Source organism: Diabrotica undecimpunctata, chromosome 9, assembly GCF_040954645.1.
Source record: "Diabrotica undecimpunctata isolate CICGRU chromosome 9, icDiaUnde3, whole genome shotgun sequence".
Lineage (NCBI taxonomy): Eukaryota > Metazoa > Arthropoda > Insecta > Coleoptera > Chrysomelidae > Diabrotica > Diabrotica undecimpunctata.
Window position 1 is genome coordinate 120,637,923 of NC_092811.1, and position 18,697 is coordinate 120,656,619.

The 18,697-nt window shown below is 32.7% G+C and overlaps 1 protein-coding gene across 1 annotated transcript; it reads left to right on the plus strand.

The window, feature by feature from the left end:
- The first annotated feature begins 7,871 nt into the window (after positions 1–7,871).
- LOC140451293 (uncharacterized) lies at positions 7,872–8,255 on the plus strand. The gene has a single exon (XM_072545039.1). The coding sequence runs from the start codon at positions 7,872–7,874 to the stop codon at positions 8,253–8,255; it is 384 nt and encodes a 127-aa protein (XP_072401140.1).
- The last annotated feature ends 10,442 nt before the right edge of the window (positions 8,256–18,697 follow it).

Sequence of the window (18,697 nt, forward strand, 5' to 3'; positions counted from 1 at the left end):
GTTTTCTGTCCATCCATTCGTCTTCTTTGATGGCTCTATCTCTCATTATTTGCCGCACATTTTCTTCCCAGGCAACTGAAGGCCTTCCCCTTCTTCTCCTCTGTTGTGGTATGTAATTTAAAGCTTTCTTTGGCCATCTATCTTCATTCATTCGCTTCAAGTGACCATACCACACTAGTTGTCTCGTTTCACTTCTGTCTACACTGTAATATACAGTATTTGTCCTCCTTCTAATATCTTCATTCCTGATATGATCTTTGTTGGATACACCACGCGCTCTCCTTAGAAAATCCATTTCTACTACTTCTATTATTTTCCTATCTTTTTTCGTGATCTGCCAAACTTCTGCCCCATAAGTCATAATAGGCTCTACCAATGTTTCATAAATTGTCAATTTCGTTTCTTGTCTAATATCTTTAGACCATAGTACAGAGTTTAGAATGTTTACCGCTTTTTTTCCCTGCTGCGTTCTGTTTTCGATGTCTCTTTTGATAGTGCCTTCTTTAGATATTATAGATCCGAGATATTTATATTCATTGCATGTTTTTGTGTTTCTAATTTCTAACTCTGGATCTTCTTCATCATCTCCTACTTTAAATACTCTGTCTTTGACATATTTATATTGAAGCCCCATTTTTCATATTCTTTTTTTAGTTTTCTAAACATGTAGTCCATGTCTTCCTCATCATTCGCTACGACTTCCTGATCAACTGCGAAAAATAAAGTTGTTAAACATTTACCACCGCCTATGTCTATTCCCATTCCGGATACTTGTTTCCTCCACTGCTCTAGCGATGATTGAATATATATTTTAAATAAGGTCGGAGATAGACAACATCCTTGTTTAAGACTCTTTGTTATTGGAAATGATTCAGACATAAAGTTTCCTTCTTTATCGACACTTCTTGCATTTTTGTATATATTTGCGATAGCATCCACATACTTTCTACTGAGACCTACTTTCGTCAACGTTTGAAACAGTTTTTTGAAAGGTACCGTATCGTATGCCTTTTTTAAATCTACAAACAATAGGTGGGTAGATAGATTCCTTACCTTCCGTTTTTGAATTATCTGCTGCAAAACGAATATACCATCAGTGCACGATCTTCCTGCACGAAATCCATTTTGTTCTTCTATGTCTTCGTATTCTGATTCTATTCTTTCTTTTATTATTCGACCGTACAACCTCCCCACTGAGCTGATAACAGTTATTCCTCTATTAGAGCGTTTGCGTTTATCCCCTTTCTTGAGTATTGAGCTGATGTATCCAATATTCCAATCGTCAGGGATATTTTATCCTTTTAAGCATTTTCTAAATAGTTGAACCAACATCTCATCAATTGTCAACTCAATTGGAATGTCTCCAGGTCCTGTTGCTTTACCGTTTTTCGATCTTTTGAGAGCATCGCTTAACTTTCCAGTTGTTATCTCAATTATTTGTGTATGTTCGGATATTTCTTCCATTTCGATCTCTTGGAATTTACATCTAATCTTTGTCAGTAAGACCTCATAATGGTGTTTTCACTATTTCAGATCTATTAACTGTAAGTTAGATTTTTCCTTTTCTTCCCTCCGGAGAGACTTCATCACCTTCCACCCTTGCCCAATTCTTGTTCCACCCATATACCTATTCACCTCTGCACATCATCTCGATTTAATTTTTTATACATCTTGTAATCTTCCTCCTTTCTCGTTGAGATCCATTTCCGATAAGCAGTTTTCTTCTTGTTTACTAATGTTTGCATATTCTCCGACCACCATTCTTGATTTTTTGTTTCATCCTTGTCTTTATAACCCAAAGCTTCACTTGCAGCCTCATGAATGCATTTTTTAAGTTGCTGGTATAATCCTTCCGCTGATATATATTTTCTCGATCCACATTTTGTAATTTTGTGGCCAGTGGTAATTTGTAAAGAAATTTCGTCGAATCTTCTTTTAAGCTTTCTAGGTTATATTTCTAGGCGATGTTACTTTTTGTCCCTTTTCTATATTCTGTACCTGAGTGTTATTGTTTTTGCGATAGTTAAATATCACGTTGGCCATAAGTAAACGATGGTCGGATCCACATTCTGATCCTCGGTATACCCTTACGTCAGTTGTTTTCAGCTGGGACGTTTGACGTTGAATTACATAGTCGATTATCTACCGCAGATTCCTAGTAGGTTGCATCCATGTAAATTTGTGGATGTCTCTATGTTGAAAAAATTCGTTCATAATTTTCAGAGACATTGTTTCACAAAAATCTCTAAGACGCATTCCGTTGTCATTGGTTATTTCTTCCCCATATCTTCCTACGACTTTGTTATTTTCTTCTCTCCCTAGTATGTATACTAGAAGATTTCACAGTTTTCTTTAACTTCAGAGAGTATTTTATTTATCTTGTAGAAATAGTTTTTCTGGATCTGCATCTTCATTTGGGGCAGACACTCCAACAATTACGATGTTTTGCCCATTCTCTTTCGTTTCCAGTATTAGCAGTTGTTCATTTACTTCACTCCACGATTTAATATTGTTTTTAAGATTTAAGAATGGCAATAGAGACTCCTCCCTTAGCTGTGTTATCTTTACTCACTCCACTGTAGATATGTGTATATTCTCCTATCTTTTCATTTCCTTTTCCCTTTTTCTTGGTCTCGGTGAGAATACATATATCTATTTTTCTTTTCGCTAGTTCTTTGAATACTTCTGCTTGTTTAGTTCTAAGTCCTTGTACATTCCATGTAGCCAATATCATTTCCCTTTTCCGTTGTATTAGGCGTCTTTGTTTTAATCCATCCTTTGTATTCCGAGGCTTTTGGTCGAAATTTTTAGTTTATTTTTTTTGACAAGGGATGAATTGCTAGCCCATCGTCTCAACCCTTCTCCTTTATCCAGGTTTGGAATCGGCACTGGTATTTACTGAGCTACTCAATCCACCCAGCACTTACCGGAGACGGAGTTTTACTGTGAAAATAACGTTGAAATTAATAATGTGGTCGTTTTTATTGTTTTTAATTAATAATTTACTATATATAATGCATAAACTTGTTTTTTAACAAATCTACAACTGAAATAAAAACTTAATGGAAACATTACTTACCATTGGCAAGAAAATCTGATAAATTAACTGTAGCAAGCATTTAAGCAACTTTGTTCCTCTATATTATTTATAGAAAACAGGATTTTAATTCTCTGTTTTCTACGTTCAAGTCGCAGAGTGGCACGCTATGGATAAGCCTTTTAGAGGATTATACGGTCTTCATCCTTCTCCCGTCGTATATTTTGAGATCGAGTTTAAAACCTGGCAGTAGCGTTACTCCCAAGGGGTTGTATGCAATACCACTAAAGTTTTAATGTTTGCAATTTATAAAGCGCAGGTTTAGGGCGCGACTAAATGCTTTTTAATATTATAACTGAGCCATCTGCGTGAATATCTTTGAAAATTTCAATCGATTGGAAATTTATGTTTCAACCGTTTTTTAACAAGTTAACTGCTAGGCTATATTTTTAAATTAGGCCTACAGGCCAACTGAACTTTGACAATTATTACTGTTAAATATTTAATAACGTCAACGTATTTTTTTTTTAAAGTAATTAATAACGAACAAAATGTCAATATTTGATGACACGATGAGTCCGACGCGGCGTAGAAAGAGTTTGAAAGTCACTTCACGCCGGTTTAACTTCGTAGGTGGTAGGGAGAGAGTTTTGGCACGTCACGCAGAGATCTAGTGTAGATGGAGTACTTGTCGAAATATATTGAATCGCTCAAATAGTTCAGTATTTACTTTTACACAATGAGTTCACGAAATATACGAGGTTTATCAGAATATGAACTTAAACAAAAAATACTAAATAATATGTCAGACGAAGAAGATGAACATGAATTTAGGAATAATTCAATTATAGATCGTAATTATGAACCTAATTCCGATGAAATCTCTGATAATTCTGGAGATTCTTAAGTAATCTAACTTTGGACATAGGCCTTCCCATATCAATCCAGTGTTTTCTATTTTGCGCCACTTGCTTCCAGTTCTGTCCTCCGATCTTCTTAATATCATCAGCCCATCTCATTTGTGGTCTTCCTCTGCTTCTCTTTCCTAACCATGGTCTCTATTATTGTATCTCGTGGTTCCATCTTTTACCCTTCAGTCGGGCATGTTCTCCTGTGTCTTTTACTTTCATTTTTCTTCTAATCCATTTGTTTATTTTTTGTCTATAAGTCTCACCCGAAGCATTGATCTTTTCATCGCTCTTTGTGCTTTTACTATTTTATCCATATTAAACTTGTTGAGTATCCACGTCTGTGAGCCATACGTGAGTATAGGGAGGATACACTGATCGTATATTCTGGTTTTCAAATATTGTTCTATTTTAATGCTTTTTAAGATCCAACTCAGTTTTTCAAATCCTTCCCACGCTAACCTTATTCTTCTGGTAATTTCGGCAGATAACTTTCATTATCTGTCTCAAGTAGATGTATTCGCTTACTGTTTCTAAATGTATGTCTATAAAACGTTATTTTTCTAATGTTCGGTGTATTTGTCATTTTTTTTTTCCAAGTTCATCTTAAGACCTACTTTTTCCGAAGCTTGAAATAGTTGCGTCATCATGGTCTGTAGTTCTTCGAAACTTGTAGCGAATATTACAATGTCATCAGCGTATCTCAAATGACTCAGTTTTCTTCCATTAACATTTATTCCTTTATCTGCCAGTTAATGTCTTTGAACCCGTCTTCCAGTCCAAGTGTGAATAGCTTTCGTGAGATAACATCTTCCTGCCGAACTCCTCTGTTGATCAGTATAGCTTTGGTTTTTGCATCTATTTGTATTTTCATTGTAGCTTTCTTGTAAATATTATGTATGAGCATTCTGTATCGGGAGTCTAGTCTATAGTTGTTCATAGTTCTCTCTATTGCCCAAAGTTCTATGGAGTTGAAGGCCTTTTCATAATCAACGAAGCCAATGTATAAGTTCAAGTAATATTCATTGGCTTTCTCTATTAGTGTTCTGACTGTAAGAAGATGATCCGCTGTACTGTAACCCTTTCGGAATCCTGCCTGCTCTACCGGTTGATAGCTATCGAGCTTCGACGTTAACCTGTTAGTTATTACTTTCATAAACAGTTTGTACATTTGGGACAGCAAAGAGATTCCAATTATCAGGGACTTCTCCTGTGTGAAGACATTTATGGAAAAAAATTTAAATTCTTCGAGAATAATTTCACTCCTCTCCTTCAACATTTCTACAAGTATTCCATCTGGTCCCGGAGCCTTATTGTTCTTTAGTTGTGCCATAGCTTGTTTTATTTCGAAGTATTCTATGTTAGGGAGTATTTCTGAGTTGATATTCGTTATCTTTCTCTTAAGATCTTCCTTTGCAGTGTTATTTGGGTTCTTGTTTGAGGAATATAAATCACCGTAAAATGTTTGAGTAACTTTTAGGATTTCGTTCTTTTCTCTTATTTCTTTTCCATCTTTATCCTTTAATGAGATTATTATAGGCTTTCCTTAGTTTAATCTTAAGCATTTTAGGCCTCGGTTCTTATTTATTATTTTTTCTACCTTGTTTTCATTGTAGATCTTTAAATTTTCCTTTACTCCCTTCTTTATTTGTTTATTCAATTCTTTGAAACCATTGGTGTTTCGCTTTCCTTCGCTTAGAAATGGGCGTCTCTTTTCCATCAACTATTTTGTTCCATCACTTATTCTGTCTTCTTTATTTTTCGTTTTCTTTGCAACAGTCAATCCTGCTTTTAAGAGCTTTTGTTGCATTTCTTTATTAATTGTGTTCACATCGGAATATTCTTGTTGATAATGTTCTACAAATTCTTTTCTTAAGACTTTTCTGTACTCATCTCCCTTCTGTCGTATTTTAGTTTGATCTAACTGATTACAATAATTATGTGGCCGGTTTCTACTGGTTTTCGTCTGTTTAACAAGAATCCTTGCTCTTAAAAGGCGATGATCGCTGCCAGTTGTGAATCGATTGAGAGTAGTTATATCTTCAAAGATGTCTTTGTTCCCACACAAGAAGTAATCGATCTCGTTTTTTGTCTTTTTATTGGGAGATATCCACGTCCATTTTCGGTTTGCTGGTTTCTTGAAGTGTGTGTTCATGGCATATGAATTTTGTTGTTCTAAGAAGTTATATAATTTTTCTCCTCTTTCATTTCGTGTGCCATAACCATGCATCCCTTTTTTAGTTTTAGTATTTTCTTTTTTTTTACCTAATTTTGCGTTGGAATCTCCCATAATGATGGTATACTTTGTATCATGTTGTTCTAATGATGTTATCAAATCTTCGTAGAACATTTCAACTACCTCTTCCTGATGTGTTGTTGTGGGAGCATACACTTGTATAACCTTGATCTTAGTTTTATTATCTAGGTCTATTATAATATAAGCTACTCTATCAGAAACGCATTTATATGTAGAAATGTATGGTGTCAAATACTTTTTGACAAGAAATCCTACTCCAACATATGTTTCGTCTATTTTCCCTGTATAGTATAGGCGATTTCGAGAACTTAGATGCATGCATTGTTCGCCTCTTCTGTTCACTTCTGACAGTCCTACAATATCCCACTTTATCTTGGATAGTTCTTATTCTAATTCGTAGACCTTTTCATCTTTAGCCACAGATTGGATGTTGTATGTGACTAGTGATAACTGTTTTTGTGTAAGTTGTTGTAAGTTGTAAGTTGATTTACCAAGTATTATATATTTTTGTACCAATTGTTATAATATTTGTAGTCGAAGATTAATACGCTGAAAATGTTTAACACTTTATTATTTTTAGCACTAAACACACAAGATAATGAGAATCATCAAAATATATCGACGTGTGATGTTGAAATATCAATGAGAGTAGATGATGATTGGACAGAACCAAAATTGAATCAGGTACAATTGCCAAATTTTTCAATTGAAGCTGGTGTTTCCAGTGATGTAGCTGGCATGTTAGCAATGGGTAAACCAGAAGAGTTCTTTTGCGCTATCATTACTGACTCAATATTTGAAATGATAGCAAATCAGACAAACTTATACGCTACGCAAACACTGGTCAACACCGACACCTCTTCATCTACTAGGCTACACAACTAGAACCCCACAGATATTGTTGAAATAAAAAAGCTTTTTGGTTTGATAGCTTGGATGGGACTTGTAATATTACCAACATTGTCAGACTATTAGACTCAAGATTCCTTGTTCAAAATGGGGTATCCATCAAGTGTTATGCGTAGAAATAGGTTTGAAATTCTATTGGGAATGGTTCACTTTTCAAATAATAAGGAATATATAGAAGGAGACAGAATACACAAAATAAATAATTTAGTAAACTTAATTTTGAAAAACTATTAATCTGTTTACGTACTTAAAGAAATTGTGTGTGTGGACGAATCAATAGTTCCTTTTAGAGGCAGGCTACTAATGAAACAGTACAACAAGCAAAAACGACATAAATATAGAATTAAAATTTTTAAATTGTGTTGTAAAAATGGTTATACATATAATTTACAAATATTCTCTGGTAAAACCTTAGAATAAGACAAAATTACCCCTTTAGACATTATTATAAAGTTATGCACACCAGTATTAGATGCGAATAGAACTGTTTGTACGAATAACTGGTATAGCAGTTAGCAAACAAACTGCTAGACAGATATACACATCTTATTGAAACAATCAGACGAAACAGAAAATTAATACCAAAAGAAGTAGCTAACAAAAAACTAAAAGTAGGTGAAGTAGCACCTATGGAGATTAGCAGAGGGATAAATTTTCTAAGTTGGAGGAATAAACGTAATGTGTTAATGCTGTCTACTTGACATTCGATTAAAACCGACAATATACAAAGAAATAAGGAACTTCTTTAGTAAAACCAAAAATGGTTTTAGCTTACAATACAGGCAAAGCTGGAATTGGTTTATCAGATGTTATAACAGCATATCCCAGTCCACTACGTAAAACTATTAACTGCTACAGAAAAATAGCAAAAGAGCTATTATTAAACACTTTAGTAGTGAATGCATACATTTTGTATGTGCAGGTTACTGATAACAAAATAGGTGTGGTTGAATATCGCAAAGAAATTGTGAAGTTTCTCTGTTGTAGCAGTTCAGCAAATCCCATCCATCTGGTTACTCCGAAAAGAAAATGCCACGAGTTAAGTGAGGTCCAGGGACATAAGCATAAAATAGGAAGATACTACAAATCATGTTATGAAGCAAATATGAAAAATGAAGGTCGTATAGTAGCAAAGAACAATTAGTAAACAGTGTAAAGAGTGTGAAGGAACACCATTCTTGTGATTATATTGTTTTAAGTTACATACTGTTACACAGGTACATAAAATATAAAATTTAATTTAAATTCAATAAAGGTAATAAAACCTTTGGTTTATACTAGTTGTATACATACGTAAAGCAATTATTTTATAAACTATAATGAAGAAACAGATAAAAATAAAAGCAAAAATACACTAACAGAATAAAAACATAATTACAACATCAAAATATACACGACACATATAACGATAAAAAATGGGGATAACTAAAAGTCCGTAGCTCAGCGGCAAGATACTGACTTTGTAAGCCAGAATTCGAATCTCGGCACCAACAACGACATTTTCATTTCTAAAAATGATACGAGCCGAGCCGCTCACCGTGCTTTGGCGCCGGAACAATCCGAAAGAATCTCCCCGGCAAAAAAGCCATACGATATTATTATTATTATTATTATCTAGCAGACAAGCATCATAACATCATGAAAAATCAAATTAACTATCTTCTTGTCTTCAAAAGATACCGAAATTTAATAAAATCAGTTAAAACATATCCTCGGGCTAATGTGAGATTATTTAACAACCCACTTGTAGAATTAAACCAAAGAAGCTCGCAGCTAAAACAACATTAGAAAAAATACAAGAATAGTTGTTTAAAATCATAAATTCATATTGGTTCTATATTGCAATTGGTAAACAGAATAGACGATATGAATAATAAAGGCGGTACTAATAGTATCATCCCACAAGAAGGACTGTACTATTACTTTAATTCGTTGGGGAACTGGTTTGTTACTAATTGATTTTTAAGCATTTCTTTTTATTTCTAGATTTGATTTGACACAATTTGTAAAAAAGTTACAACTTATGATTCACCAAGAATTTATTGGACGTGAGTATTTTGAAGGTTTGGCTGGTACATTTTTTCTTTTTTGTAGTACCTAGTTGAATTTATAAAGTAATAAATTCTTAGACAGAAGTAACGCATTATTATAAATTTTTCCTATTACTTGTCATTTTCAGTTTTAATTTGTGAAGTATAGATAAGAATCAATGATAGAGTATAGATATACAGTGTGTCCGTAAAGTATGGAATAAATTCCATATTTCCTAAACGAAAAGTCTTTTTAAAAAACCAAAAACACGTCGATTTTTAAATTTAATGCTCTACATTTTACACTGTATTTTAGGACATTTTTAGATCGATAAAAATGAGCTGATTCCAAAAAAGTATAATACTGGGGGTCTAACGGATACAATTTGAAAGATAGGCGCTTAGAAAATTAATTTTTATTAATTTATAATATTAATAAATTATAAATAAATTATAATAAATAACTTGAAAGTAATCCAGTAATAAATACATGACTTAATCTTAAATTTTTGAATTGTAGCCCTTGTTTTATTTGACAGTAACCCAAACGTTGTACAAATTCTTGTAGAACCGTGTTTATGCTTTCTTGAGAAATATTGTTTATTTCTTTGCAAATTCTTGTTTTTAATTCTCCAATATTTGCAGGTTTCGGTTTATAAACAACATTGTTTAGATGACCTCCCATAAAATAATCCAAAGGATTGAGGTCTGGCGACCTCGCTGGCCATTCAATATGTCCACGTCTTTCAATCCACCTGTTCGGAAAAATTTCGTTTAGGTACCTTCGAACATCTAAAACATAATGCGGAGGCGCACCATCCTGTTAAAACCATAAACTTTTATCAAAACCTCCAAGATTATTTGTACTGGGGAATAAATCAACTAAAGTAGGTACGAGATACCCACTTAAAAACTGAAGGTATGCTTGCCCGTTTAAATTACCTTCGAAATAGTAGGGTCCAATGATTTTATTTCTTACAATGCCAGCCCATACGTTTAACTTTTGCGGGTATTGTGTATAATGTTCCCGCATCCAGTTGGAGTTTTCTTTTGCCCAGTATCTACAATTCCGACGGTTGACCTCGCCATTTAATTTGAATGTAGCCTCATCAGAAAAAATAATATTTTGAACCAAGAGAGGGTTTCGGTGGCTGTTATCCATCATTATTTCGTAAAATTGTATTCTTTTATCTGGATCATCCTCGCTTAATTCCTGTACAACTGTGCATTTTACTTACTTTACTTACTTTTACGTACTTTGTGTACCGTTTTTTTGCAAACATCGAGATCACTACTAACCTTACGAACAGAAGTGTGCGCATCTTTTTCAAAAGCAAGTAGAACATCTAATGTTGAAACATAATTTACAGAGGGACGACCTGATTTGCGTGCATTTTTAACCGTACCAGTTTCTCAAAATTTCTTTTCAATCTTACTTACTGTTGACTGCGTGATGGGTATTTCTGGATATTTATCATTCAATAAATTACACACTTCCATTTGAGTTCGCGAGGAAGTAAGAACAACATTTCCACTAGTTAACAGTTTAATAGCGAGTGTCAAAAAGGTATTCCTGAAATCACCTGTAAGAATATATTGTTACAGAGATATGCTTCCTGCTGTTTCACTGCCACCGCAACCAATTTTAACACGTTGGGGAACATGGTTGGAAGCAGATAATTTCTATGCTGATCATTTTGTTGATTTAAAAAATATAATTACCCTTTTAACGGATGATAGTTGCCAATCTTTATTGGAAACTAAGCAAGCATTCCAAAATAACATCCTCCAACAGCAACTGTCATTCATAAAATCAAATTATAGTTTTGTCCAGAAGATGATATCCTCTTATAAGATGATATATCTCAAGGTGGGAGCTTTTCTCCCCCTTTTTTTAGTAGTTTCGCCTGTATGCCCTCTGGGCCTGGGGCTTTATGATTTTTTAGGGGCGAAATTGCGGACTTTACTTCAGCTGGTGTGGGCCCTGGTATTTCAGGTTCGGCTAACTGGTACTGTCTTTGTTGCCCTGTCGTTGTGGGTTTTTCTGTATTTAGGAGTTGCTCAAAATAGTTTCTCCATTGGCGGCTTATCGCCTCGTCGTCTGTGAGCAATTGTCCTGCATCGTCTTTTATAAATCTTGGGCTATTGGTCGTATTTCCCTTCATTGTTTTAGGTCCTTATAAAACTGTCTAGACTGACCGGTTTTATGTTCCTCCTCAAGTTGCTGTATTCGCGCTTCTAGGTACTGTTTCTTTTTTCTCCTCAAAAGTCTTCTCGTTTGAGTCCATACTGTGTTGTAGTCTTCCCTGTTCTCATCTGTAGGGTGTGTTAGTAACTCTAGCCTCTTGATTGCTTTCCGATGCAAGCTTTGTTCGCACTCCTGGTCAAACCACTGGTTTTTCTTCTTGTTATTTCTTTCTTTTCCCATAGTTTCCGCTGCGGCACTTTCTATGGCGTTCGTTATATTTTGCCATTTCTGATCTATGGTCTGGGTATAAATATTTATCCAGTTTTCAAATTGTAATTAATGAAATAAGGGAGGTATAAAAACGTTTATTTTAATATTAGCTATTTTTTAATTCTTACAACCGACGTACGTTTGGCTCACATTTTTTTTTTTATTTTCCATAATACGAATGATGAAAATGTGCGTATTTACTATATTTTAGTTTGTTCTAATATCTAGTTGTTAGGCCTCGCAAGCTTTAAGAAAGCAGTCAACAGAAGAGACTACAAAACAACAAGAATGTAATACGTACATTAATAATAAGCTTAAATGTTAAACCCCCTCCTTTATTACCGAAACTTCTAGTACGAAAAACACTTCAATTTTACCTTTACCAAAAATGGCAAACACAACGCCTTTCTCTCTACAGTCCCGGTTATGCCTCGATACCCGTATATTTTTAAGATCCAGCTCAAAACGGGCTGGGAGGCATTTACTTCAGTCAAATGTCAAGATTGTAAGAGTCCTTTCCTCAGCCATATAATTATTTAATGATAACACGGGACCGGAAAGGAGATTTCCCCGGAGATTTTTCGAATACAAGTCGTTCTTATCAAAAATTCAAACAGTCTAACTAATGGGGAGAGAGAGCACTTTTTAAAAACTGGAGATGATGTATCGGAAAAATTCTAGTAAAATTCATACGTTACAGGAAAATTTCGAAGGTGGAACAGAAGCTTGGCAATTAGACCAGAGAAATTAGTAAATAAAAAGCTTTTTTCGTGATACTCTTTGATATAGGTAAGTAACAACTGCTTTTGATGAATTTTGTGATACCAATATGTAATAAGCAAAACATGCAAAAGACTAAACGACATTTTTTACTTTTTAATAATATATAAACAATGTAAGATCACTATTTGATTTTAAACACGTCAGGTGAACACCGGTAAATTATATGGAAAAGTGACACAATTTTACTGAAAAAGAATAGAAAATCATTTGAAATAAGTAGACTTAGGCAAATATGCAAATAAAAAAGTATGAAATATGCGCATAAATATGCAGTATTTTATGCAAAAATATGCAGTGTTTTATGCAAAATATGCATATTTATCTAGAAAATATGCATGTAATAAAAAATATTTACAATATTTTTTTATTTACAAAATACTTAAATATTATAAATACATAACATATACAATTATTTTAACATATAAATATTATTTTGAATTGTGGTAACAATAGATTATTAAATGATGTTCAAAATTTTCTAATAAAAACTTATAGCTTCTATCTGAATACATATATTTGTAAATAGAAAAACTTTTTTCGACATCAACTGATGGAACTGGGGCATTTTTCAAATTTACTCTAATAGATGGTTCTAAATTAAGTGGTTCGGAAAATGTCCCAGCTAGTACTTGAACTACTTCAAAAAGAACCTGGTAACCACTATGTTTTTCCATGGTTACTTTAAATTTTTGAAAAATTTCCTTTCCTATAGTACCTTTAACGTTTTGACACAAAGACTCAAATTCTTTTATTAAAACTACTCTCTAACAATGAAAATTTTGAGGATTCTAATTGAGTTATAGTTTTCTGGACAAACTATACTTTGATTTTATGAATGACAGTTGCTGTTAGAGGATGTTATTTTGAAAGGCTTGCTTAGCTTCCAATAAAGATTGGCAACTATCATCCGTAAAATGGTTAATTATTTTTTTTAATCAACAAAATGATCAGCATAGAAATTAGCTTGCTTCCAACCATATTCCCCAACGTGTTAAAATGGGTTGCGGTGGCAGTGGAACAGCAGGAAGCATATCTCTGTAACATTGTATTCTTACAGGTGATTTCAGGAATACCTTTTTGACGCTCGCTATTAAACTGTTAACTAGTGGAAATTATTTTCTTACTTCCTCCGCAACTCTGTTTATTCCATGCGCTAAACAAGTGACATGTATTAAGTTTGGATAAAATATTTTTAAATTTTGTCCTGCTTTTACCACATATGGTGCGGCATCAGATAAAATAAGGAACAATTTATCATTAGGCACAGCAGCAGGAAGAAAAAAGTTTGCTAATGCTTCTTGTAGAAACCGTGATATTGTTAAAGCGTTGGTTTTTTCCACTTGCTTACAGGAAATTAAATACGATTTTGGAAAGGTTTCATCGCTAAGTACACTAATCAAAAAGTGCACAATGTATCTTCCTGACGAGTCAGTGGTCTCGTCCACGCATATGTAAAAGTAATTATTACCTATTTCGGCTTTTATGTTGTGGATAACTGAGGAGTGTAACAACTTGACATTATTTCTCTTTAGAGTTCGTTCACTGGGAATGTTTTGTTTGCAATAATTTTTTAAAAAAGAACTAAAGTTTTCATTAGATAATTTTGAAAGCGGTATATTAGAAGATACTAATACACGACACAAGTCTTTGTTAAAAATTTCTTGTTTGGTTTGTTTTTTGGAACTTGACTGAAAGCACTTGGACACTGAAGGTTGATATTTTTCACCGGATGTGGTTTTTACTTTTTTAGTTAAATGTTTCGCGGTTCTGACATGCTGATCTATTTGAAATTTTTTTTCAGATAAAATCTAAAAAAGAATATAAATATTCTATAGTTGTACCCATTTTTAAAATCTAAGATTGTAGAAATAAACTAAAAATGAACCGTTTTTGCATAACAATTAAAATATTTAAATGGAATCAAATAAAAATCGGTGTAGTAATCTGGAAAATGTCAAGAAATGTATGTACAAGAAAGAAGAACCCCCAAATATTTACAAGAGGCTCTTGGTCTTTTCTGTTTACATTTAAAGAAAAAATACTGTGAGCATAAATTAAAAGCACCTAATTAAGTCCAATATATATTGTTACGAACATGCTGTCGGCATGGCTCATGTAACGGTTGCATCTCGAAAACGTATCGAGTGCAACCGGTCACGTAGGCGAATTAGAGGTGGGACTACTTTGGATTATTCTAGAATAATACTTTTGGTATATATATGTAACGATGTTATTAGTTAGTTTTAGTTGTTAAGATATTACCGAACTGTAAACTTATAAATAAATATATTTATATAAATTCGAACCGCTCGTTTTATTTAAAAACGGTACAATATGTTTTTTTTTTAGCAAAATTAAAGCAAACTATGCTATTGTTAGAAAAAAAAAATGTTAGCGACCTTTCAGTAGATTGAATGATTTGAATTTTAAATAGGTATCCTATTTTTTATCGCAAGGAGTTTAAAAATGCTTGAAAAAAGAAAAAATACATCGATTTATTGCGAACTAGCGTTGTGTCGGTACTTTTCTTAAACATAATCTCCAATTTTAAAATCTTTGTTTGTACCACCGTGTAAATTTTTAAAATAAAATAAAAAATAATACGTATGTACTTACAGTTTTACCACAATATGAGCAATAAACTTTATCCATATCCATAGATAGCTCTTTGTAAGGTTTTATCCAAGTTGAAACATTGCTTATTTTCGGCATTTTCAAAGCTCAATAATTATTCACAATTAAAAATACACATTGTTTACGCCTCCAATTTTACAACAAAAGTGAAACCAAGTGAAACTGACCGTCAAAATAAAAATTTTTACCTAGAGACATAAACTGGCAAACACAAACCCTTAATTCCAGGACAAAACTATAAGCCGCTGTCTTTTATTAGTTACTATATCAAGAATTTGAATACCAAGTGATTATAAAACAAAATTAAATATTTTCATTTTCATGCTACCTGTAAGTTTGAATATAAAAATATATAGTTATTACCAAATTTTCAAATTATATGCACTTTATGCTCACTTTTATAAAAATATGCAAAATTGGACATTTTTGCATTTTTTATGCATTATATGCAAAATATGCAATTTGCATATTTGCCTAAGTCTAGAAATAAGACTTGGTAAGGTTGTTTTGTTAATTTTTTGCTTAATTATTCAAAAATAGCTTTAAAAGTCGATTTTTTAAAACCTATTAATAACTTCTCTAAAAATGCACAAAAAAATTTAATTTCGCATAATGATAGATTTTCAAGATTTGTTTAACTACGTTTACATTTGTTTGTAGCAAGTCAATTATATGTATAAGTAAAAAAGATAATATATAACAGATGAAAATCAACCAATCACAATTAAAATCAATCACAATTAAAGGTTAAAGTACGCTTATTGACGTTTCAATTTCCACTTCGGAAATCGTTCTCAAAATACAAACATTGGTAAATTAAACAAATTTTTGTTTTTCTAAAATGTAGAATTCCACAAAATTCAGATGTTTGTTCTATATTAAATTTATCACAGTTAATAGCTTCGAATTTTAAAGTATTTTTAACATATATTATAGTACCACCGTTCTTTTTATTTTTCCTACAGAAACTGCTAGCAAGTAAATACCCATCGATGTTTATGTATCGGAGATTTGCTTTACTCTGCCAGTGCTCTGAGAAGCAAACAACATCGAAGGTAAATTCCAACAAAAATAAATCTATTATTTGTACTTTATTTGCTATACACTGAACATTAACATGAAACATACTCACCAGTCTTTCGCTATTCAAAATATGAATTAGTTTTTCAGGAACTTTTAAACTTCATACGTCTCGATCTAGATTGTTTCCATTTGTGCGGACTGCTGCATTTCCACTACAGTTTTGTAAATTCTCGATATGTTTGATTACAAAGGAGTTTTCTTCCCATGTCTCTGCTGCAGGCACATCTATAGCTGTAGTTAAAGTTAAGAATTGTCTGCTCACTACGTTATTTCTCAAAAAATTTTAATGAATTTGACATCTTTTTACGACAGATCCACTGGGCCCTATAGATGGGTTGTATACATTGTCTATACTTTCTAAAGGGAAGGACACTTTATACGATGATTGCTTATCAGTTCTATTCTATTCCTAACAATCAAAACACATTTCAGGCGCCGTTTCTTTTAAAAAATCTCCTTCAAATCATTTGAATTCATATCGGCACCGACACGTGAAACGTGCAGATGCCCCCGTCGAGGAAGTGTATTAAAATTAGACGAAATTTTGCTACCGAAAATCGGTTTGTTGTATTTATTTATTTTACTAGGAACAATATCACATGTATTCAGCTATAAAAATTTATATTGGGGAGACATCACTATTGTAGACTTTGTATAATATTGGAGCAAGAATTGAGCCCTGGAGTACTCCAGTTTGTGAAGTAAAGGGTGTGGATAAGATGTCGCCAACTTTGATCCTGATCGTCCGATTGGAGAGATAGGAATTTATTAGTTTAACGAAAAGTGTGGGCAATCCAGCAAGGTAGAGTTTTTCTATCAAGCCTGTGTGCCAGACCTGATCGAATGCCTTCTCGACGTCTAGGAATATGTTTATGACGTGTTTCCTTATGTTAAGTGATTGTGAAATAAAAGTTGTTGCTTCAACCAATTCATTATGCGTGGAATGTTCAGCCCTAAATCAGAATTGGTAATCTGGAATGGCGAGATGAGCGTCTAGGAATTCTACGAGTCTTTCCTTAGGGATCCTATCGTAGACTTCACCTAGGGTGCTCAGTAGAGAAATGGGTCTATACGATTCAGGGTGGTAAGGGATTGCTCTTGTTTGGGAATTAGATTAGTTTGGGAGGACACAATACCGAACGAACTCCTAAAGAACATAGGACCAGGTCTAACCAAACAGCTATTAAAATTATTGCAAAAAATAATAGAACAAAACAAAATTCCTCAAGAATGGAGATTAAGCATAATTATACCTCTCTTCAAAAAGGTAAGTTTTGAAGAGAGGTATTTTTGTCGAACCTGGAAAATTACAGAGGAATTATTTTATTAAACACAACATTAAAATTAACAACCAAATCGATAACAAATAAACTAAATAAAGTTGTAATGCTAGCAGAAGAACAACAAGATTTTAGGTCGGGAAGATCATGCACCGACGGATTATTTATAATGGGGCAAGTGCAAAACAAATCATTAAAATACAAAACATCGGCATATCTATGTTCTATGTTTTGTGGACATTAAGAAGGCATTTGACCGGGTCTAATTAAAGGACGTTATCCACTTATTGTACACAAGATAGATATGGATAATATATATATATATATATATATATATATATATATATATATATATATATATATATATATAAAGTAGTCCAAAGTTTTTTGACTAGTTTGGAAAAAATATATGTAAATATTTTTTTTTTTTGGTGTGGTCTTCAATAAAAAATAGAGCTTTGCTAAGGCGTACTATTTATTCTGAATCCAAGCTTTCGGTGGTTTTTTGCCACCTTTATCAAGGTCTACAAAGAAAATTACTAAGTTGTAACAATTTGAATGGTGCAAAAAAGGCTATAAAAAACTATAAAAAAACTTACCCGAATGTAAGATTCGTGGCATAAACAACAACGTTAAATAACATGATAATACTAAAGTTGCAACTAAACTTAAAAATGTTACTGTTAAAAAGACACTTTAAAATTAATAAATACGTTAAAAATTAAAAACAAAATGAGGGACGACATGTTGAAACAGTCGTCGTTGCAAACTTGATTTCAGTCACATTTCACGAGTAGAAAGAGAAAGTGGGTGGACAATTATTGTTTAAATAGTTTGAAGAAAATACAAAAAACAACTTTGATACTAACTTCTCACAAAATACTGTTCATGAATTTTGAGTACTACCAACTGTATTACCAACTTGAAATTAAGCGGGAAATTAAAAATGTTATTTATAACATAAGCAATCGAAAGAAAATAGTATTTAGTAAATAGGTTTAGAAAAAATAATAACTCAAACAAAACAAAACTGAATTAGTAACTGAAGTTTGATCAAAAATATTCAATTAATAATGAAATTTTAAAAAAGAGAAAAGAAATAAAGAAAACTCTGAGATGCAAAATAGCTCAGTCAACTCTTAGCAAAATTTACAATTTTATATTGACTTTTGACTAAGCTATTTTGCATCTCAGAGTTTTCTTTTTTTAAATTTCATTATTAATTGCATATTTTTGATCAAACTTCAGTTACTAATTCAGTTTTGTTTTGTTTGAGTTATTATTTTTTCTAAACCTATTTACTAAATACTATTTTCTT

Excerpts from the sequence above, each read along its gene's own strand:
- LOC140451293 (XM_072545039.1), top strand. The coding sequence starts at position 7,872 with ATGGTTTTAGCTTACAATACAGGCAAAGCTGGAATTGGTTTATCAGAT.